The sequence below is a fragment of the Delphinus delphis genome, chromosome 3 (assembly GCF_949987515.2).
Source record: "Delphinus delphis chromosome 3, mDelDel1.2, whole genome shotgun sequence".
In the NCBI taxonomy this organism is placed as follows: domain Eukaryota; kingdom Metazoa; phylum Chordata; class Mammalia; order Artiodactyla; family Delphinidae; genus Delphinus; species Delphinus delphis.
The window spans coordinates 109,667,965-109,690,801 of NC_082685.1; the positions used below are offsets into that span (position 1 = coordinate 109,667,965).

The following is a 22,837-nucleotide window of genomic DNA, read 5'->3' on the forward strand; positions in this document are numbered from 1 at the left end:
CACATGGTCTGTAGGGGTGAGTTTAATGCACTATTAGTCCCCGTTTTGCAGATGATGAAACTGAGGCTCAGAGGTCACCCAGCGAGTTCTTGGTGGAGTTAAAATTTACAACTTTATGGCTCCAGAGGCTCAGGCTTCTACTATGCTTTTTGGGTACCTTGGGCACAGTCTACAAATCCTCCAGTTATTAAGTCATATTCTCTCTTTGCCAGGCTGATGGTAATATTGTCACAGAATCCTCCCACGTTGGCATCCATTTGGAAAAAATGAGTTTAGGATTCAGGAGGCCTGGATCCTACTACCAGCTCTGCCTGTAACCCAGTGGTGCCTGATGAGGGATCTCATCTTCCTGAGCTCCTCCTAAAAGGTGAGGAGACCTTGCAGTCCCAGCAGGCTCAAACGTAGGTAGATTTCACATCTTCCCCCTCCCCAGAAGCTGCCTGGCTCTTCCCAGGGTATAGGAATCTCCCGGCACGCAAGTAATCTCCCAGGGCAAGAAATGGGGTCAGAGTGACCACGCCAGCCAACAGTGAACCTAACTAGACAGTCTTGGTGAGATCCTTGGCTTCTCATGAATCATAGGCTGCCACCAAGCAGGTGGCTGCACTGGTCTGATACTGCTTATGCTTTTTTTTTTTTTGCGGTACGCGGGCCTCTCACTGTTGTGGCCTCTCCCGTTGTGGAGCACAGGCTCTGGACGCGCAGGCCCAGCGGCCATGGCTCACGGGCCCAGCCGCTCCGTGGCATGTGGGATCTTCCCGGACCGGGGCACGAACCTGTGTCCCCTGCATCGGCAGGCGGACTCTCAACCACTGCGCCACCAGGGAAGCCCTTTTGTTTTTCTTTTTAATACTGTTATTTAAAAAATTTTAGTTAGAGCCAATTCTCATTACTTTCCATGGTTCTGAATAGGGCCTGGTCCATTATTTCTCTTCCTCTAAACGCTGGCAGCTGAGATTCTAGGAGCTTCTGTTACTCACCCGGGCCCTTGGACTCTTTAATCAATAGAAGTTGGTAAGAGGTCAGAGGAGAATTTCAGGCAAGGCTTTATTGGGGCTGGAGCTGCAGCATCAGGTAGCAAAAGCAAGAAACAGGTACCCCTGGGCTTCCCTGGTGGCGCAGTGGTTGAGAGTCCGCCTGCCGATGCAGGGGACACGGCTTCGTGCCCCAGTACGGGAAGATCCCACATGCCGCGGAGCAGCTGGGCCCGTGAGCCATGGCCGCTGAGCCTGCGCGTCCGGAGCCGGTGCTCCACAACGGGAGAGACCGCAACAGTTTGAGGCCCGCGTACCACAAAAAAAAAAAAAAAAAAAAGAAAGAAAGAAACAGGTACCCTTGCCAGCTCTCGGAGTGAAGCTGCTTGGGTCCTTAAATGGGGTAACAACAGGGATGGATGGGTGGGTTTGGCAGGAGGCATACATTACGTGGTCTGTCCACCTCTTTGGTGGTGCAGTGGACAGGATCATGCACAGTACCATGCTTTAGCTCCTGGCACCTCAACAACTTGTAGTTTGTTCCTGGTCTTTTTGTTTCCTATTGCTCAGCTTTGCCTCAACTGTGCATGTGTGCAGTTCTTTTTAGTCACTTATAATTTTTTGTATCCTATTGCTCAAGGAGACGTTTGTCCAGGTGCAAGCACTCTTGTAGAGGATCCCAGTTCCCAGCGTGCCTCAATTCTAGATCTCGTGCTGCTCCTAATCCAAGGATTGGTTTCCATGCGACTTTCCTCTTAGTCTCCACCTCCTAAACTGCTCTCAAAGACACTACTTTGCCAAAGGCTTAAGGTCAAGCTTTGTATCATGCCCGAGGGGATCAGACACGTGGATTCCAGTCCCAGTATTGCTTCTTCAGCTTTGCTGTTAAGCTTAGGGCAAGTTATTTAACCTGTGTGGGCTTCAGTTGCCTCATTTCTAAAATATACACAGTAATGCTTATTTTAAGGAGTAAAAAGGCCTTGGCACAAAGTTTGTAGTAACAGAAATTCCTCTTCTTGGGGAAGTGGCCGCGAGGAGAGAAGATTTGGGTAGGGAGATAAACTAGGGGCACCCTCTCTGCCTTCTGCATGTAACAAACAAATATAGGGAACCCTTTTTTAGTGGAGCTGGGCGAGAGGAAGTAGGGATGCAAACCAAGTCCCTGGGCCAGGATGCGCTCTTACGCGGGTGGTGGAGGAGAGATTAGAAAATAGATCAATATCCAGGGAAGCACAGAAAGGGTTCTCCCAGGATCCCCCAAGTGCCATGGTAACGTCAGGGCAGAACAGCCAAGCCCAGGGATTCGAAGCTTCGGTCGAGGGAACTTTCCCAAAAGTTGAGAAATTTTCTTGGCAGATGAGGGAGATAAAGGGATTTCTGGAACTGGGATCCCGTGGATAACCCAGTTTGGCGCGAGGCGCAGCACAGACCAGCACCCGGCCACCCCTATTGCGCCTGTGCAGTGCAGGACACTCAGAATCGCTCACTAAAGGCTCCAAGGTATATTGGAGTCAGCAATCAGCTCTTCCACCACAGCCGGGGACTAGGGGCGCCGCGCCCTCCTGGGTCGGGGACCGAGCGCCGCCAGGCCGTCGCAGGAGCCCGGTAATACCTGGCCGGCGCGTTGGAGAACAGCCTTCGCAGTCCAGCACTGCACCGGGAAGTGATGACCACCGCCCACCGCCTGACGCCAGCGGAAGCGAGAGCCGGGAGCTGGCGGGCTCGGAGGCGGTGCGCCCGGGAAGGGGCGGGCACGGGGCGGGGCTGCGGGCGGCCGCCGCGGCTGGAGCGAGCGAGTGGGGCGGGGCCTGGGGTGGCGGGGCGGGGTTTGGCGGCAGTTGTTTTTACCAAGGCCTCAGTGCATCGCGTTCAGCTGGGGCTACGCCGCGTGGAGGCGTGAGCGGGTTCGCACAGGGACGCTTGAGGCCGGAGGGAGCCAGGAGGGCCAGAGGGAAGCTGGGAGCCGGCAAGCGCGCTGGTGGTGGTCGGCCGCCACGATGTCAGCGCAGTGCTGTGCGGGCCAGGTGAGCGGGGAGAGACAGGTCGGGAGACCGGGCCAGGAACCGAGGCAACGCGTGCTTCTCTGGGTGCACGTCCCAGCTCCGCCGCCGAAAGTGGGGTGGGTGACCCTGCGCCGCCTGGGTGAGTGCTCCGGGCCGGAGCGCGGCGCTCGGCCTTCGGGGAAAACCGTGTGCCGCGGCAGGCGGGCCAGAGGGACACGGGGAAGCCCTAGAGGCTACCCCGAGGTCTTCCCGTTCGGCCTTAGGAACTTCGCTTAGGGCGGGGCGGGCAGGGTTCGGGCGGAGGATCCCGACTGTTTCAGGAGCGTGTCGCCTCCTCCCCAGGACACAAGTGTGTGGTGCTCAGCTCCATAGGCCACCTGGCTCTGCCAACCCGATGAACCCAGGAGAAGACGTGGGTTTGGGCAGCCACTCCTTTTCCATGCCCTGAACGGGTCGTATGTGGCCCAGACGAGTTGCGCTTGACATCTCGCCAGGCTCTGGAGCATTGGCTCTTTTTCTTCGAGAAAGTCTGGAAGACTGCTTTCCAAACCGCTGTGCTCAGGTCTGGGCGCTGGGAAGACTCAGCCCTGCTTCCTGAGTCTCCCGACCCAACCCTGGCTGGACCCAAACGCGGCTGACTGGGTAGAGCGCGAGCCTGAAGCCATCCCTCCTTTCAGCTGAACTTGCCCGAGCCTGTTTGTAACTCTCGCCTGTTTAACTCATGAGATCTTAAAACACCTGTGTCCGCTTGGGATGGGCGTCTTCTACCGGTTAGTAGTGCAGCAGGGCAGAATTAGTAGTAGTTTTTAACCTTTAATGTTGATTTCACTCCTTCCTGCAGAGTTAGAAAAAAAAAGAAGTAGGTAAAGCCTTCCGCACGTCGCACTCCCTCCTTCCTAGCCGTGTTGATTATCGGCATTTCTGTACAGTTTTTAATGGTGCGTTTTCTCAAATGAGTCTAACTCCGGAGGGCATACCGGGCTTTTTGCTTCTTAATACATTCAGCCTTGCGACAATCAGAGGCCAGCCCGTAACTGATGCAGGGGTTAAGCTGTGGGTTTCTCTAACCCGCCGATTACACCGGTAGATAATCCGTCCTCTTTGCAGTGGCCGTGTGAAGTTATCACTTGGTTTTTGAGGTCTAATACTGTACTTGGCATGCATTCAAGCTGGCCTTTGCAGAGATGAGGAAATTGAGGTTTTTAACTTGAGGTGGAATGCCTTGCCCTGAGTCAGGCAAGGCGACAGGAGGACATTTAATACCTTCTCAGGGCTTTGGAGACCAAAGTGGTTGGGAAAAGGCTGTTTTCAGAATATTCCAAATCTCAACAAAGCTTTGCAAATCGTCCATTGTTGTTATTTTGAGATAGTTCTAATTTGATGTGACACTTCATTATATAGTGATTACGTTACAGATATTTCAGGGCACCTGTTCTCCAGTCCCTTGAGGTTTTCTGTGGCTCCCAGCAGGTGATTTAGGGTTCTGAAAATTATTGCCAGTACTCAAGTGGGTCTTATAAAAGAATTATTGGTATGGTTGATATTTTGGCAGGGTTTCATGACTTGTTTCTTTTTGTTTGTTTTAAAGTGAGAACTTTTAAAAATTATTTATTTATTTTTTGGCTGCGTTGGGTCTTCGTTGCTGCACACGGGCTTTCTCTAGTTTTGTGAGCGAGGCCTACTCTTCACTGAGGTGCGCGGGCTTCTCATTGCAGTGGCTTCTCTTGTTGTGAAGCACAGGCTTCAGTAGTTGCAGCATGCGGGCTCAGTAGTTGTGGCGCACGGGCTTAGTTGCTCTGCGGCATGTGGGATCTTCTCGGACCAGGGCTCGAACCCATGTCCCCTGCATTGGCAGGTGGATTGTTAACCACTGCGCCATCAGGGAAGTCCTTGTGACTTGTTTCTGAAATCCCCCTCTCAGGACTTTGGAAAGAACCAAATCCTGGCCATTCATCACAGGAAAATTAACTTCTGCTTTCTAGGGACTGCTTGAGGCTTCACTGTGGTGGCTCTCAACACAGGGAGGGGGTGATGACACTATAATTTCGTATGAATGGGGCTGTTAAGTTTGCATTTAAAAAAAGTGCAGCACTGTCAGAAGATATCTAAGTCTGTGAATCCTTTGAAAAAAAATTTTGAGCACCTGTGCATTGTTTTTACCTACATCACTTATGACATCAATGTACGGGTTTTTTGTTTTGTTTTTACCCCCGCACCAGCCAGTTCCCCAGCTCCCCAGATAGTAACTGGCTGTACAACAATTCAATTCTGACACTACCTGGAGTTACTATCCCACAGGTTAGGGGTCCGCCCTCCTCCCCCTCCCCTCCCCCGCACACTCCAGCTGCCAATGCCAAGTCTTCTGGGCCTCCCACACCGGGGTGGAAGACCGAATAAATATTTCTGATCATATCACAGTACCTCCTGTGTGCCAAGAGCTGGAGATATGGCCGTGAGCCAGGCAAACGTCATCTATGCCCTCAGTGACTGGGGTGGGGCAGCATTTCATAAGCATGAAAGCAGCGAACCCAGTACCAGCAAGTGCTGGTACTGCCACAGGTCCTGGTGGCAGAGTGGCTTTGGGTAGGGTTGCTGGGGAAGTCTGTCTGAGAAGATGCCCTGGGAATTGCGACTGATAAAGGAGGAGAGGCACCCACGTCAGGGCCTGGGTAGGGGGTCTTCCAAGGTGTTGGAGGAACAGAAGTGGTCACCTTGGGTGCTGTGAAGACTTGACTCTCAGGGACTGGCATGGAGGGAGAGCAGTCAGAGCTGGCCACCCGGTGAATACTTTTTTTTTTTTTTTTTTTTTTTGCGGTACGCGGGCCTCTCACTGCTGTGGCCTCTCCCATTGCGGAGCACAGGCTCCGGATGCGCAGGCTCAGCGGCCATGGCTCACGGGCCCAGCCGCTCCGCGGCATGTGGGATCTTCCCGGACCGGGGCACAAACCCATATCCCCTGCATCAGCAGGCGGACTCTCAACCACTGCGCCACCAGGGAAGCTCCCCGGTGAATACTTTTAAGCTGCCTCCTCCTGCATGTGAGCAGTGGTCTGGGCTTCCGCCGTGAGCCCGAATTCTTCTTGATGAAGCTTGAATCCTGGCAACCTGCTGTTGCCCTAGGCCAAGGAGGGGAGAGTGTGGTACCTTAATTTAGGGCGTCGTGGTGCTTACGGTGGGGCGTCATTGGCTTCTGGGCATATTGTAGAGGTAGAGCTGGACTTTTACATGGGTTAGAAGTGGGGTGTGGGAATGAGAGAGATTCGGTTTATGACCCAAGCAACTGCATAGGTGATAGTGCCTCACTGAGGTGAGGTAGGAGGCTTGAAGGGAGGAAGACATTTGGCAAGGAAAACCCATAGTTTTCTTCTGGCTCTGTTACATTTGAGATGCCTATTATAAATTAAATGGAGATGGTAAGTCGTCGGTTGGATTTTTAAGTTGGGAGAAGTTTGAGGTTGGAGATAGAAATTTGGGGGACTTTAACTGATATTGTCAGAAGCAATGTGTAACCCAGAAAAGAGCCTGGGCTTTGGACTCAGGTCTGGGTTTGAATTGGGAAATCTGGACACGGAGAGGTGGTGTGACTGTGCATGTCACTTACCCTCAATTAACCTCAGTTTTCCTCCGAGGTTGAATGGGTGTGATAATACCTCCTAGGGTTATTATGAGTATTACATGGGATAATGTCTCTAGTAAAGGGTTTGGCACAGAGTAAGGAACCCCCAAAGTCTTAGTGACCGTTATCCACCTCTACCTGGACAGTCTCCGGGTCATTTTATCTTTGCATTGACCCTGATATACTTAGCTTTTGCTTAGGCTGTTGGCTGATCGATGCTAATGGAAGCAGAGGTCACAGGACAGTGGTCAGTCGACACCTTCTGGGTACCCAGCACTGTGGTAAGGCCCCTGGGCATTGGGTGATTAACAAAGCGCATCCTTGCTCTCCTGGAACTTAAGGGCTAGCTGGGGATTGGAAGTGTGGGGGAAGCTCATTACAGAAAGTGACAGGACACCCTGTCAGAGGTGAAATGAGATGTGTAATTGGAAGATCTAGACACCCCGTCAAGGCAATTTGAGAGTAAGGCTTGGCAGGGTTTACTCCAGGCAAGTATAAGCATTAATGATAATAGTAACAATAGCTGAAGCTTATTTCATGCTCACAAGTGTGCTGTTTTTACCTACGTTATATCACTCATTCTCCACAGCAACCCTACGGGGTCGGGGAATGTTCTAATTGGCCTCCTTTTGCAGGTGAGGCAACTGAAGTGCAGAGAGATAAATTAACTTGACTGATATTTACATGGTGGTGGAGCCAGGCCTTCAACACTGGTCCACCTGACTCAAGTTGGAGCTCCTAACTGGGAAACTGTTATTCCTTATTATTCTAAATACAGTATGAATAAATCATGAGGAACTGTTGCCCATTGTTGTTGCTTATAATGGCCCTAAGGCAGCTTTGAATGCATAGCTGTGAGGCTGTCTTGGTAGATATTGGTGGTTGCCAGGAGTTACCAGTGGGTGGGGTTTAGCTTCTTCCTCACAGTCTGGTCCAGGTTATAAAGACAGCAAGTCTCAGACCAAATTCTGTCACTTGTGCGGGCATTTATTGGCAGGCAGGCCCAACACAGTTACACAGCCTGATCTGCGGCTTCACGAAGTTCCAGCTCTTTGCCCTTCTTGGTGCACTGACACGGAACTTGCATGTTCCCCTGAGGCAGATGTGACAACCTTCTAGAAGGAAGAACTTGACCAAGACTGCTGAAGCGCAGGACCTCATGGATGGATCAAGCCCACGGTACCACTCTCAGGCAGAACACTCCTTGTCCTTGTAGCCGGCTCATATAAGGGTGGGAATGCCTACGCCAGGGTGTTTCCAGCCAGATTGTATTACTCGATCCCTGAGATTTTCCCCAACGAAAGCAAATTTCTAACGTCTTTTATATTAATTGATTGACAAAGCCACAGAATGCCACCAGGGGCTGTCCACTGTCAAAGATAAATAAAGCTGGACGTTAGTTAAAGCAATGAAAACAGATTTTGTTCAGTAACCACTTACTGACAGAAAGACCTGAGCTCCATCCTGATTAGCACAGATCACTGGGAGTTTTCAAGGGACGATGAGGGAATAGGGAGGAGTGAGTGGAGGACCAATAGAGTTAGGGAAGTGAGACGTTCCAGAGTTTGTTTGCAGTATGGGTGATGAGGCCAGCTGGGTCTGATAGCTGGCAGGTTAGATTCTGTCCTTCCACCGAGACTAGGAGATAGACCCTATCCTTCCTGATTGATTACATTTCAAAGGAATGGCATTTAAGTCCTTGAGAAAGACACTCCAGACTTGTAGGAAATGTGTCCTATCTGTCCTTCTCCTCTTGGGCAGAGGAAGGATTCACAATTATTAGCCCTATTTAGTAAATGCTCTTAAGAAAGGGAGGTTAGGGACTTCCCTAGTGGTGCAGTGGTTAAGAATCTGCCTGCCAATGCAGGGGACACGGGTTTGAGCCCTGGTCTGGGAAAATCCCACATGCCGCGGAGCAACTAAGCCCGTGCGCCACAACTACCGAGCCTGCTCTCTAGAGCCCGCGAGCCACAACTACTGAGCCTGCACTCTAGAGCCCGCAAGCCACAACTACTGAAGCCCGCACGCCTAGAGTCCGTGCTCCGCAACAAGAGAAGCCACCGCAATGAGAAGCCCGCGCACCGCAACTAGAGAAAGCCTGCACACAGCAATGAAGACCCAACGCAGCCAAAAATAAAAAAAAAAAAAAAAAAAAGGGAGGTTAGGGCCTATCTTAGGTGCTGGCTAGAACAAACAGTAAATTTCTTTTTACAGCCCTGAACTTTTCCAGACAAGAACTCAAAAAGGCAAAAGGCGGCTAGGTCATCCCAGGGATGCAGCCTCAGGCTACTAGAAGCCTGTTAAAGTTTGGTCAAGTCCTTCGTGCAGGGGTTTGAGCAGAGTTGCTGTATGTCAAGAGTTCTTGCAGTTTTCACCATGTCTCATCATTACGCTGGTTAACAAAGCCTGGGGTCATTGGTGTTAGAAGTAACTGAAGCCCACGCAGGAGGCATTTAGAGGTTGGCTTTTGTTAAGTGTTAGCTGGAATGGGTCTTCCTCATCAGGGCATCTGATCACCTCTAGACTGTAGCTTAAAACACACACACACACACACACACACACACACACAAAATCCATGAAGACTTCTTTAAAAAGTAAATTACATACCACATAAAAGTACTAATTTCCCTGAGATGTCCTTCCTTCTCTATAAAACCCAAATCTCTGCTTTTAAGGCCAAGCTCAGGAAGCATTTTCCTAAGAAGTGACCTTCCTCTTGCTTTAAGAGTTCTCAGAACTTGCACACAAAACCTGTCCACACCACCTAGTATGTGGTCATCTGATGCACTGGAGTTGTTTCCTGGTTACTGTGTGGGTGCATTTCCTCTCTCCTAGACAGAGCATGTACTGTGTGACCTAGCTGAACCCCCTGTTGTGTGCTTTTGGTTACAAAACTTTTTCCCTACAGCTCTTTGTTTATAGTGATTGGAAATGTTAGGTCCTCATTATATCACGTGTTGCTTCCACCCTTGGAAGGGATCTAGGCACAAAAGTTCATTCTTCGCATGACTGATGCTTTTTTGAAGAGTTTGGGGCATTTGTGAAATACATATCACCCAGAGAGAACCGTATTTTGATATTTTATAACAGTCACTCACATTTAATATATATGATTTTACTTTGTGGAGTTGGGATTATGTTGTAGGTGCTATGTTTGATTCAACTCTGCTGAATTACAGGAGTTTTTCAAGTGCACCAGCCACTCATTTGCAGCCATGTTTTCTGGGCTTATTTATACCCAGAAAGTAGTGCAGTCCTCTGCCTTCAAACATGGCAGTTTTTCCAGAGGTATTAAGTAAACGTAAATATGTGAAAGTCAGTTAATAGGCTTATGTGTTAATACGAGTGTGTGTGCGTGTTTCAATTCCCAAAAGACTAAAAATAATGAAGAAAATCCCAGCTACACCTCCTTTAGATACCATCGACAATAACCATTTTCAACATCATCTTTAACTTTGGTCTTTTTACAGTCACTTATGTGGATACCATCTGTCTAGATGGTGTTTTCTGTCTCTGTTTTCTTGCTCTATAAAGGTGCCCTTCTTTGTTTCAGTTGCATTAAATTTGAGTCCTGTGCTTATCACTAGTATTGGCAGTTTTATTTTTCTATGCGTTTTATAAAATGCGGGCAAGTTGCAGTAAAATGGCCACATCATTGCTCTACCATACTGACAAAGGTGGTGGTGATTCGGCTGACAGTGAACTGTTGCTGATACAGAAAGAGTGGTTTGGAGATGCGTCTGTGTAGTTAGCCAAGTTCACGTTGTTGGAAAGAAGTTTGTCACTGACCTTGCCGTTGTAGGTGGAGAGTCAGCATGAAGGTTGCTCATTCAGATTTGTTTTCTTGGGTGGCTTTAGAGCTGACCTGGGCAGGCTGGCAAAATAGCTTTGGGCTGCGGCAGGTCTGAGTGGGATTGCTTTACTAGGAGGGCCCATCTGTAGGGAGTAGAGGGCAGCCTCTGATTCATCTCTCTGCTAATGAGATAAAAGGTAACACCCCCTTGCCCACTGCTTGCTTCCCACCCCCGTTTTCTCTATGAATATCGCCTGTCAATTTCCCAGAGATATTGAATATCTGGGAGTGAGTTAACTGTGAGACTCAGAAGCTTACTTTTCAGTTTCCCAGGTGTTTTAATGTAAATAGCCTTTTAGAAGCCTTTAGAAAGGACAGAGCAATAACGATGGCATTGTCTACTTGTATTCAGAGCAGGAGAGCAGTATGTGGCCTGTTCACCTATGATAATTTAACATTAAAAAGGAAGTCCTAGTGTAACATGGTATGTCTGCAGAACTAGCCATTGGACACAAATTCCATTTTACCCTTTGACTAAAGTGCTTTCTGTATCTTTAATTATAATGGTAATTATAGATAAAGATCTTGTGTACTTTCAGCGTCCTGAGCCAACCAGCATTGTTAGTGAATTGTCATTACATACTGCTGTTGTTAGTTGAATTTGCGATTGCTATGGGATGCTGAGAGCAAGCATCCAATGGATCAAGTTACTCATCTAGACCACCTTGATTGTCCCTAACGATCAGGTTTTTCAAGTAGTCCAAAGTGAACCTTTGCAACCCTTGTTAAAATGAATTTTAAACATTTCGGGGGGGGGGCATCCTCTTATTTTCTAGCTTGTGTATTAATGATATTTTAGAAGATTTTAGAACATAATCTGGGAGTCAGTGTAGTGTGTGTGGGTAGGAAATTCAAACAATGGATTTGTTTGATTACATTAAAACATCTGTTTGAATTTTGAAGGAAATAGGACTTTACTTTTGGCTTTTCTTCTGTAGTTTGCCTTGTGAGATTAAAGTTGAGCTGACGTTTAAGGAAAGCAGCTGTTATGGAAAAACTTAGGGTGGGTTCTTATCACAGAATAAATTTTGAAACAATTTCGGTTTGAAGTAAGGTTACAAAATATAATGATTAGACAGCATTTTCCCCCTCATGAAAACTGTCTAGTCTAAACAAAAGTAGGAAAAACACATACACACAACCGCTTAAATCTTATTTAGGCAGAGATAACTAGGAGAGATGGAAAATCAGGCTAATGTTTGTTTAAATATCGTTTTTTATAAACTAGCCAGTTGCTCTTTGAAACAAAGCTCATGAGGTCTTTACGGGATTATTTTCCAGTGTTTTGTTTCTTGCATTGTATCTCAGTAAGTTAACGGAGGGCTGAGTCGCCTAATGCTATGATCCTTAGCCCAGGTTTGGCTATTTGTGTGGTGATTGATGAGGCAGATCGTGGAATCAGAAACTTTTGGAAGAGGCTTTAAAAGGCATCCCTTTTAATTCCCCATCTGAAGCTTAGAAGTCTTGTAAAATTGCCCCTCCTAAGTGTACCTCTGGTGTGTTTGAGCCTCTCCAGTGTTGGGGAGCTCACTACCGTTCCCAGTTTTTAAGTTTTCTGAGCCTTGGTTTCTTTGTTCATCAAACGGGGGAAATTTGTGTCTTGCCTCCCTTATATGATTGTTGGAAGGGATGAAAACAAGACAATATTAAGACTCTTTGTTATCTGTAAGTTGGTGATGCAGGTGTGTCAGGGTTCAATGCAGGAAACTGAGACCTCTCTGGGTATTTTAAGCCGAACAATTTAATGTAGGGAATTAACTGTTGAAGAAATGAAAGAGCTAGAGGAGCAAGAGTCAGGGGGCCGCCTTTGAACTCTTGGATTTAAGGGCACACCACTCCAGCAGTAATCCAGAAGTCTGAAAGCCCAGGCTGCTGCCCCCCGCCTCTTGACACCCACACAGCTGGCGGCTTAACATGGGAGCCCCAAGTCTGGCCATTGTCCTAGGACCTTGCTGGGAAGCAGACACTGCAGCAGGAGGATGGCCCCCACCTTGTTTTCACCTTCCAAATATTGTGAGTGTTGCTAATTGTCAGGTCCCCAAGAGCAAAGGAGTCTGAGAAATGTGGTTACATTTTCCAGATTCTTCAGTACTGGAAGACCCATAGAAGAAGGTGGGAATGTAGGCTGAATGAGAGAACTATCCCTGTGGAGCACAAGCTAGGAGGAACTAGTGTAATAACGCTAGTGAGTGCTGTGCTTCCTGCCCATCGTGGCTTGACTAAATGACAGCCTCACAAGTAAGGCCAGAGTGTTGAGGGGGTTGACTTAAAGGGAGGAAGATGGAAATACGTTATCGTGCAAACTGGTTTTCCTCTCCTAGTCTCTTCGCTGCCTGCTCCTTTTTCCATACTACCAGCAGGTTGATCCTTCTACCAAAGTATAGTCCTAATCATGTCATCCCCTGCCTGATTTTTCAACACCATTGGGGTTAACGTAGTGGATTTTCTAAATGCAAGTCTTTTGTAGGAATCTGTTAGTGGTCTGTATCGAGATAACTTATATTCTAAAAAAAAAAATGTGCTTAATACGTCTCTTCAGTCATTCCTGATATTAGTAATTTGTGTTCTTTATTCTTTTTTTAATGACTCTAGGAGTTTATCAATCTGATTAATCTTGTGAAAGAAACAAGTTTTTTATTGTTAGTTATTCTCTATTTCATTGATTTCTGCTCTTTTTCCTCTTTTTTGTTTACTTAATCTATTATTATTTATTTTAAATTATTTTATGGATTTTTTTAAAGGTAGAAACGTAAACCCTTATTTTTTTATTTTTATTTTTTCGCGGCATGCGGGCCTCTCATTGCTGCGTCCCCTCCCGCCGTGGAGCACAGGCTACGTACGCGCAGGCCCAGCGGCCACGGCTCACGGGCCCAGTCGCTCCGCGGCACGTGGGATCCTCCCAGACCGGGGCACGAACCCGCGTACCCTGCACCGGCAGGCGGACTCTCAACCACTGTGCCACCAGGGAAGCCCCGTAAACCCTTATTTTAAATATTTTCTTTCCTCTCAAGGGAATATTTAAAATCATTTTACATCCCACACATTTTGATATGCTTTGTTTTCATTATCATTCAATTCAAAATTTTTTCTAATTTCCCTTGTGATTTCTTCTTTGACCTGTTGGTTATTTAGAAGTGTGTTGTTATTTTCCAAGTATTTGAGGATTTTCCAGGCGTATTTTTGCTATTGATTTCTAGTTTATGCTTGTGGTGATAAGAGAACATATTCTGTATATATGTATTTCTTTTTGATGGCTCAGAAAATGATACATTTTGATGAATGTTCCATGTGCTCTTGAAAAGAACATGTTTTCTACAGTTCTTGTGTAGTTACTGTGCCCATCGTGGCTTGACCAAATGACAGCCTTACAAGTAAGGCCAGAGTGTTGAGGGGGTTGACTTAAAGGCAGGAAGATGGAAATGCGTATCGTGTAAACTGGTTTTCCTCTCCTAGTCTCTTTGCTGCCTGCTCATTTTTCCATACTACCAGCAGGTTGGGTATAGCGTTCAAGTTGGTTGCTAGTGTTGTGCAAATCTTCTCTATCTTTACTGATAGAGGGGTCTAATTCTGTCAATTACTGGGAGAAGGGTGTTAAATTTTTCAAATATGATTGTGTTTTTGTCTCTTTCTGCCACTAGTTATGTCAGTTTTTGTTTAGTATATTTTCAAGTAGAATTTTTTTTTTTTTTGCGGTACACGGGACTCTCACCGCTGTGGCCTCTCTGGTTGCAGAGCACAGGCTCCAGACGCGCAGGCCTAGCGGCCGTGGCTCACGGGCCCAGCCACTCCATGGCATGTGGGATCCTCCCAGACCGGGGCATGAACCCGTGTCCCCTGCATCGGCAGGCGGACTCTTAACCACTGTGCCACCAGGGAAGCCCCTGTTTAGTATATTTTGAAGCTCTATTATGTGTACACACATTTGGGATTCTTATGTCTCCTTAATGAATTGATCCTTTTATAAAATGATCCTTTTTATCTCTGGTAATGCTCTTTGTATTCATGTCTTTGTCTGATGGCCATACTACCCTTTTAACTTTCAACTCATCTGTGTCTTAGATTTAAAAATGCTCTTATAAACAACATGTAGTTGGGACTTGCTTTTTGATCCCTTCTGACAGTCTCTGCCTTTTAATTGGATGTTTAGATCATTTACATTTAATGTAATTATTCATGCTTGAACTTCAGGCTATATATTGTTGGTCATTTCCATTTCCTCGTCTGTTCTTTGTTCTTTCTTACCTTTTTTTGGGAGGAGGGGTAGGATGGGCATTAATTAAATGTTTTTCAGTATTCTATCTTCTTTATTACCTTTTTATTCCTTAAAATTTTGTAAAGATTATAGTATGTATTATAGCATCTTGAAGAAAGGATAAGAGTGGGTCAGTTTACTAGACTCTTTTTAGCAAATGATAAGTAACAAACAGTACTTTCTGCTTTATAAAAATAATATATAGTTATCATAGAAAATTTGGGAAATGCAGAAAAGTATAAAGAAGAAAATGAATATCATTTATAATCCTAGAGAGAACAAACCCTTGTTAGACTTGGAATTCTCTGTCAGTCCAGTGGTTAGGACTCCGTACTCTCACTGCTGATGGCCTGGGTTCAGTCCTTGGTCAGGGAACTAAAAATCCCACAAGCCATGCAGAATGAATGAATGAATAAATAAATAAATGAATATTAGATCATGCTTTATGTACTGTTTTATATCCTAGCTACTTTCACACAACATTATGGACATTTCCACATATTGCAAGAATGAGAACATTTTAATGGCAGTATCACATTTAATTGATCACGTGGACATTTATTTCACTGTTTACCCTTTATTAAATGTTTAGTACATTAAAAAAAAAGAAAAAACTTAAGTAACTCTTATGTAATCTTTCTTTAGTCCCATGCCCCTTTAGGTTAGAGCTCTGGAAATAGTCCTTCGGTAACACAACATGAATATGCATTCCTAAAAATCACACTATGCAAAATGGAACAGCAAAAACCACAGGCCTTGTGGGGAAAATGGGGTTGGAGCACAGCATTGAAAGTTTTGTCAGTGACGCGCGCGCACACACACACACACACACACACACACAAAAGGGAACCTGGTAAAAATGATATTACAGTTCTACAGATGTTAAATGGTTAAGAGATATGTAATACTATGAAAATTTGGCACTTGACCTTGAAAAAGACCTGAAATTTGCTTGTGGAAGCAGGTGTCGGAAAAGTTGCAGCTGTGAGTTGTTGTGAAGTGGTGGATGGAGGGTTATCTGAAATTGGATGGAAAGTTGTTAACACCAGATGTGCTTTTGAGTGACTCATAATGCAGGTGGAGTGGAGGAGTGTGTGTTTCATATGTTCTATGTAGCTCAGTTCAGCTGGGCACAGTGTTCTGCCTTCAGTATATGTTTCTCACAGACAAAACTGCTCGTCCTGTTTTGCCCTTATTGTCCCCTAACATGGTAGGGGAGGAAAAAGTTTTTCTTGACCCTTTTAGGGTCTCTGGCTGGATCTGAAAATTAAACTGACGAAGATTAACAGGAGAAAAACATACACATTCATTTAACACAAGTTTTATTTGATCTGGGAGCCCTCATAAGGAAATGAAGAACCAAGAAATAGTGAAACCTACTTTTATATTAGATTGAACAAAGAGAGGCAGTTGTGGAAAAATGACTAAATTATGTGGGGAGGTGAAAGGAAGATAAAAATTATTTTAATAAGGTCTCTTTGTGTAGAATTCTCTCCATCTCAACTTCTTGTCCTTGTTAAGAATGTCTTCCTTCTGGTACAGGGAGGGCACCTCTCACGTGGGAATGTCATCTTCTGCTTTCAGGAAGAAACATGAAGGTCAGAGTGCCCTTCTTTTATTTTATTTTATTTTTTTATTTTTTTTATTTTTTGCGGTACGCGGGCCTCTCACTATTGTGGCCTCTCCCGTTGCGGAGCACAGGCTCCGGACGTGCAGGCTCAGCGGCCATGGCTCACGGGCCCAGCCGCTCTGCGGCATGTGGGATCTTCCCGGACCAGGGCACGAACCCGTGTCCCCTGCATCGGCAGGCGGACTCTCTACCACTGTGCCACTGGGGAAGCCCCCAGAGTGCCCTTCTTGCACCTGCTTCTTGCACCTGTTTCTCAGGTGCCTTAACTCAAAATAATCAATATGCCAAAGTGGCATATCCTGGGGTGAGATGCTCTGAACTCCTTCCATATCAATCCTGTTGGAACAAATTTGTATTTTCAGAGCAAGTATAGCAGAACCAACTATAAAATGCATATGTCAGAAGCCCTGGACGTTGCAAACCTTCAGAAAGGCTGACCAATTCGTATGCCTGTTAGCTGCGTGAGGGAGGAGCTGGGCCCGCTGCTTCTCTTTGGACCAACTCCCAGAAAGTTGGTACTGGAAGTGGCTGGAAGGGTCTTCTGCTCCTCCCACCCAGTTGTGCTCAGATTTCTTGTACTATAGTAAGTGAACAACTTCAGAGATAGGAACTCTTCCTATCTTTGGAAACAGCTCTACTTCATTTTGGGGAGCTCTGGTTGAGTTCCTCTTCCTGCCAGCCTCCCCAGGCTGAAATGACTTGCTGTCCCGGAACTTGGAGAGAGTTGCAGTGGTTTTGTATAGAAGAGGCAGCATTGAAGGTGGGAATGGGCTCTGGCTCCTGGGGAATAGAGGACCACAGTTGGGTTGACGCAGCTCTCCTGGTTACGAAAATCCTCACTGTCTACCCAAACCGTAAACTGAAAATTGGGACATGCTGACAGAGGGGAATTGTACCTCTGGGTATGAGAAGTTTCAGTCGGAAGCCAAATTATTGGAACTTCTAGCACTCCTAAATAGTTTTTAAGGATAATGGTCGGGCAGTTTGAAATTAGAACCATCATGGGCAGTTTTTGGTTGGCAGCAAGCCAGAGAAAGTCTCACTGCTGACCATGAGATTTCTGATGTGAGTGATGCCTGTCACTCCTTTGGTGGGTTACCATTCTCAGGTACCTGATGGACTGTGAGAATCTGGTTAGTTACACCGTCATCTTCTGGAGCTAGATGAATCCTTAAGGGAGTGGCATGTCCACCCTCTCATGTTATTGAAGAGACAGGCCTGCAGAGCTCAGGCCCTCTTCCAGATTCACACAGCTAATCAGCGTGCAGCAGGGACTGCCACCCTGGCCTGCTACCCCGGCCTTTGGTGTGCCCCCGTGGCCTGTACACAGTGGACATTTGGTAAATGACAAGAGGGAGAATGGGTGAGTGTTGGGCTTTTTCTGAAGACATCTGCAGTTCAACAGAGAGCTCATGGCTGCAGATTTTAAACATAATCTTATGGTTGAAATCTCACATTGGTTTTTTTCCACTGTATTTTGCTGCAGTCAAATCAGTTTAAACCTTTTGTCCTCTCTCTTCTCTTAAACTCCCAAGCAGCTGTTTGAATTTCTTTTTTCCAGGAAGTTCTGCTTCATCTGTGGATCATGGGCTTTAGCAGAAAGCAGTTTTTTAGAATGTGCTTTTTTATTTCTTACCAAGCCGTGTAGTTTGTGAAAGTTGCAGGTTGCTGAGTAAGGGGTATTAGGCCATTTAGATTGAGCTGGTTAACCAATGAGGCGCTCTATGCAAATTGTTATACCCAGCAGTGGCTTCTGGCTGCAGGCTTTGAAAAGCATGAAGCAGTAAATTATTTCCTTATGATGGGGGGAGGAGAGGGATGAGGGTTGTCATGGGATTGTATTTTCTTGGAAGCTAGAGGTGCAGCAGAGCTGAGTCTCTGACTTCATTTTCCTGCTGTGACATGGCAGAAAGAAAGCAGGGCACAGAGCCCTGGAAGAGGCTGATACTTATGCCATTTCCCCTTCATTGTGAGTCTGACCTGACCAAATTCCCAGATTTTAGAGAGATGCCCCTCTTCTCCTCCACTCAGCACTGTCCTTCCATTCCCCCTTCCCGATCTTTCTAAGACTCTGAGAGTAATAAAAATGCTTGAGGTACTAAGAGAAAGTAGGGAGGGAGCTCCTGATCAAAAAAAAGTATCTATTCTATAGGGCTTTTATTAGAAGAGTTAAAGAAAAAGCTATAACTAATCAAGTGAGTTGTGGCTTTTGGGAGGAACGATCTTTAACTAGTGGGTCCCCGGGGCAGTGCTGTTGGAATTTTGGGTGAAGCAGTTCTTTCTCTTGAGGGAGTCCTGAGCTGGTATTTAGTATGCTTGATAACATTAAGATTTAGTGCCTAAGCTAAGCCAGTTAGATATCAGTAGCACTCACTAGTCTTTGTGAAAACAGTCTCCACCTTTATAAGCAACAACCCACAAGCCCAAAGAGGGAGGATGGTGCTGCCCAGATAAGAACCACTTGGTGGTTTGGCCTTGATAATTTTTCCATGGAGTTTAGAACTGCAAAATGGACTGAATCCTACTTCCAGTGGTACATACGGAAATGAAAAAGGGCACAGATAAGCAAGGTAGATGATTCTACCACAGCACCACCTTGACTTATATAACATGCATTCAAAACTTGACATACAGACAGCAGGTTGTATTTTGGATGTAGTTTACTTTCAGTGTTGCTCAGAAGTGTCATATTAAGATTGAGTGCTTAAGCTAAGCTAGTTAGATAAAGTTATGTGTTTGATAGGAGAAGGAAAAGCATGCTTTAAGGTGAGAGAGTTCATTTAGATATATTTCCGGTATGCATTTTGTGAGCTTTTTTTGTGGGTAGTCCACAGACAGTACAGTTGAATAATTAAGAGCCAATTCTGGTGACAAGAAGCCTGAGTCCAGAGAGACAGGAAACTGAGATTATCAGCTTGGTTGCGCCGCTGATAAGGGTGTGTGGTATGATTTATTATTATCTGCATTACCCACAAGTTACATATGTAAATGCAGGCTTTTCTTGACTAAAGTGTACTGAAGTGAATAGAACTAGAAAAAAAAAAGTGTGCCACCCACAAAAGTGGGTGCCAAGATTATGGTTAAGCTGTCAGATCAGTCTTTGTCGGGGTGCTGCTGCCGGCTGTGGGTTACTAGGAAGTATTGAAAGGGCTGTTTTTGATACAAGAAAATTGTTAGAGGAATGGGAGCCTCCAGTACTGAGAATCAGCCATTTCCAATGTGCAGTCTCTTAAGAAAACTCAATGTTGAAAGATCCGTGAAATACTTAATGTAAACTTTACAAAGCATTTTATAGCTGACCAATAATTTAAGAATCACATGGAACAATTTCAGCTCCAAAGTGCTGGGAATTTGCCCTTGGGGACACTTTATTCCTGTTTAAATTAACAGGTGTTCAAAAAAACCTCATAGTTTTATTCTTATCCTTAAAGTGAGTTGGAGCAATGCCCAAGCGTTTATTACTTCTCTCTTGAGCAGAAATGTCCAGCCTTTTAAAATTATTATTTTAGGTTTCCTCTTTTTTCTTTTTTTGGATACTTCCTTATTTGTCTTATAAAAATGACTATATTAGGTTTTTTTAATTAAAGAAATTCTTTATAAAATTTTAAAAGTTAGTTTTGAGATATAGTTCACATACCATATAGCTCATCCATTTATTTATTTTTTAAAATATTTATGTATCTATTTATTTGGCTGCACTGGGTCTTAGTTGCGGTGTGCAGGATCTTTTAGTTGTGGGGTGCTGACTCTTAGTTGTGGCATGTGGGATCTAGTTCCCTGACAAGGGATTGAACCCGGGCCCCCTTCATTGGGAGCCCAGAGTCTTAACCACTGGACCACCAGGGAGGTCCGTAGCTCATCCATTTAAAGTGTAAAAATTCAGTGGTTTTTAGTATATTCACAAAGTTGTACAACCATCACTACAGTCTAATATTAGGACATTTTTATCACCTCTGTGACCATTAGCAGTTGTTCCCAGTTTCTCCCCAAACTTCCTCAGATCCCTGACAACTGTTAATTTACTTTCTGACTCTATGGATTTGCCTGTTCTGAACATTGCATGTGAATGGAATTGTACAATATGTGGCTTTCATGACTGACTTCTTTCACCTAGCATGTTTTCAAGGTTCATCCATGTTGTAGTATGTGTCAGTACTTCATTCCTTTTTATGCCGTATACCACATTTAACTCATCCATTTTTCAGTTGATGGTTGTTTAGGTTGTTTCCACTTTATGGCTGTTTTAAATAAATCATTTTCCAAAGAGGCTGCTGCATCTTATATTCCTACCAGCAGTGTATGTGGGTTCTAATTTATCCATATCCTCACCAATGCTTATTATTGTCTGTTTTTTTCTTTTTTTAAAATTATATCCACCCTAGTTTGTGAAGTATCTCATTTTGGTTTTGATTTGCATTTTCCTAATAACTAATGATGTTGAGCATCTTTTCAGGTGCTTATTGTCTATTCATATCTTCTTTGGAGAAATGTCTGTTCAGATCCTTTGCTCATTTCTAAGTTGGGTTTTTTCAAAATTGAATATTAAGAGTTCTTTTTATATTCTAGATACCAGCTCTGTAAGATATGTGATTTGCAAATGTTTTCTCATTCTGTGAGTTATCTTTTCATTTTCTTGATGGCCTCATTTGCAACATAAAATTTAAAAAATTTTGATGTAGTCCAATGTATCAGTTTTTTCTTTCCTGGCTTGTGCTGTATCTTGTGTCTAAAAAGTGCTTTGTCCAACCCAAGGTCATGGAGATTTAGTCCTGTGTTTTCTTCTAAGAGTTTCATAGTTTTAGCTCATACGTTTAGCTCTTTGGTCCATTTTTTGAGTTAATTTTTGTGTATGGTATAAGGAATGGGTCCAGCTTTATTCTTTTGCATTTGGGTATCTATCAATAGCTCTAGCACTGTTTATTGAAAATACTGTTTTTTTCCTCCAGTGCATTAACTTGGCCCACTTGTCAGAAATTAATTGACCATAAATGTTAGTGTTTATTTCTGGGCTCTCAATTCTATTAATTTTTAAAAATTGATCCTACATTGGAGGAATTATCCATCTGGGATTTAGACACAGTGGGACTGTTGGTCAGTGAGCTGGAGGTTGCAGTTTGGGGACTGGTGGCCAGTCAGTCTTAGATGGTTGGCTCATTTCTTCGTGTGGTCATGAGATTAAATATTTTCAGATTTCTAACTGTAGGTTTCACAGGGCTGTGGTAGATGTTGGGAGGCATGAAAGATGGTTTTGTTTATACAAATCACAAAGTATAGATACGGTGTCAGTGGAAACTGGAGTCGTCCCTATATCACTGTTAAACTGTGCTTCTGAGTCATGGAGTTGTTAGGGCTAAAGTACGCTTCCTTGCTGTCTGCAGCACTAGCCAGCTCTTTATGTAATATTTTCATTTATTAAGCAATAACTTCATTAGAAAATGAATTTTGATTGGATTTTCCAAAGCAGTTATTGTTTTTCGAAGGTGCTAATCCCTCTTTCCTTTCTTCTTTTCCACATTTAGTTTGGTGAGGCAGTTAAGAATGCTGACTTTAAATCACACCTGGGTTTGGGCCCTGTCCTCACCCTTAATGAGCTGTGACCTTGGGCAACTTATCTTCTTGAGCCCAAGTTTCTCATTGCCGCAGTGGGGATAATAACAAAAGTAAGTATCTCACAGGTTGGAAGAAACTATCCACACGTAAGAGTCCATCCTAGCATTTGGGAGTGAGTGCTGCAGAAATGGGAGCAGTTGCCTTTGTTGTTGTTGTTTGTTTACATAGTTACAAAACACCCCCCTCCCACCCCCCAACAAAATCCTTTTGGAAAAAGTCGGCAAACAGAAATGCAAAGGGGAATAACTTTTTGGTTAGATGTGAGGTTTGGGTGATGGGGCTGAGGATGCTGAAGCTGCACATTGCTGGAGCAGGTGGAACTGCCAGGAAGAAGGGAGCCGGTAGGTTCCTTGTCCTTTGGGAACAAGCTTCCACAGGTTCCTTGTCCCCTTGTTCCTTGTGCCGTGGGAAGAGAGCTGGCAGCCGGGTAAATCTCCCTAAGCGTCAGCTCCAGCTTTGCGTTTGAGGAAATGAGATGCTAGCTACTTTGGAGCTACTGGGTTCAGACCCCCCCCCCCACCCCCGCCCCGTAAGCCTCTCAGCTTCTTTTTTGAGGGCGCTAAGAATAATATTGGTAACTAACATTGTTGTTCTAAGTGCTTTACTACATTTTCTGTCCTAACAATCCTATGATGTTGGAACTACTGTTACCTCTATTTTGTAGATGAGGTGATTGAGGTGCAGAGCTGATAAGTAACCTTGTATTGATGGGATGAGCATTTAATACAAGCTAATGTTGAACACTTACTATGTGCCAGGCACGTGGGCTGAGCACTTTACATGGCTGATCTCATGTCCTCCTTAAAGATGTCATCATTATCGCCTTGATACGGGGGAACAAGTCTGTTTGCATTGCTCCACTGGCCAAGGGATTCCTACCTACAAAGGAGCAAGTTTCT

General features: G+C 45.1%; 1 protein-coding gene across 1 annotated transcript in view; it reads left to right on the plus strand.

The window, feature by feature from the left end:
- Positions 1–2,854: 2,854 nt before the first annotated feature.
- SERINC5 (serine incorporator 5) overlaps positions 2,855–22,837 on the plus strand; it is an 88,804-nt gene continuing 68,821 nt past the window's right edge. Inside the window, exon 1 of the mRNA XM_060009232.1 lies at positions 2,855–2,998. Within this exon, the coding sequence (XP_059865215.1) occupies positions 2,972–2,998 (27 nt within the window). The 5' untranslated portion in view covers positions 2,855–2,971. The remainder of the gene's footprint in view (positions 2,999–22,837) is intronic.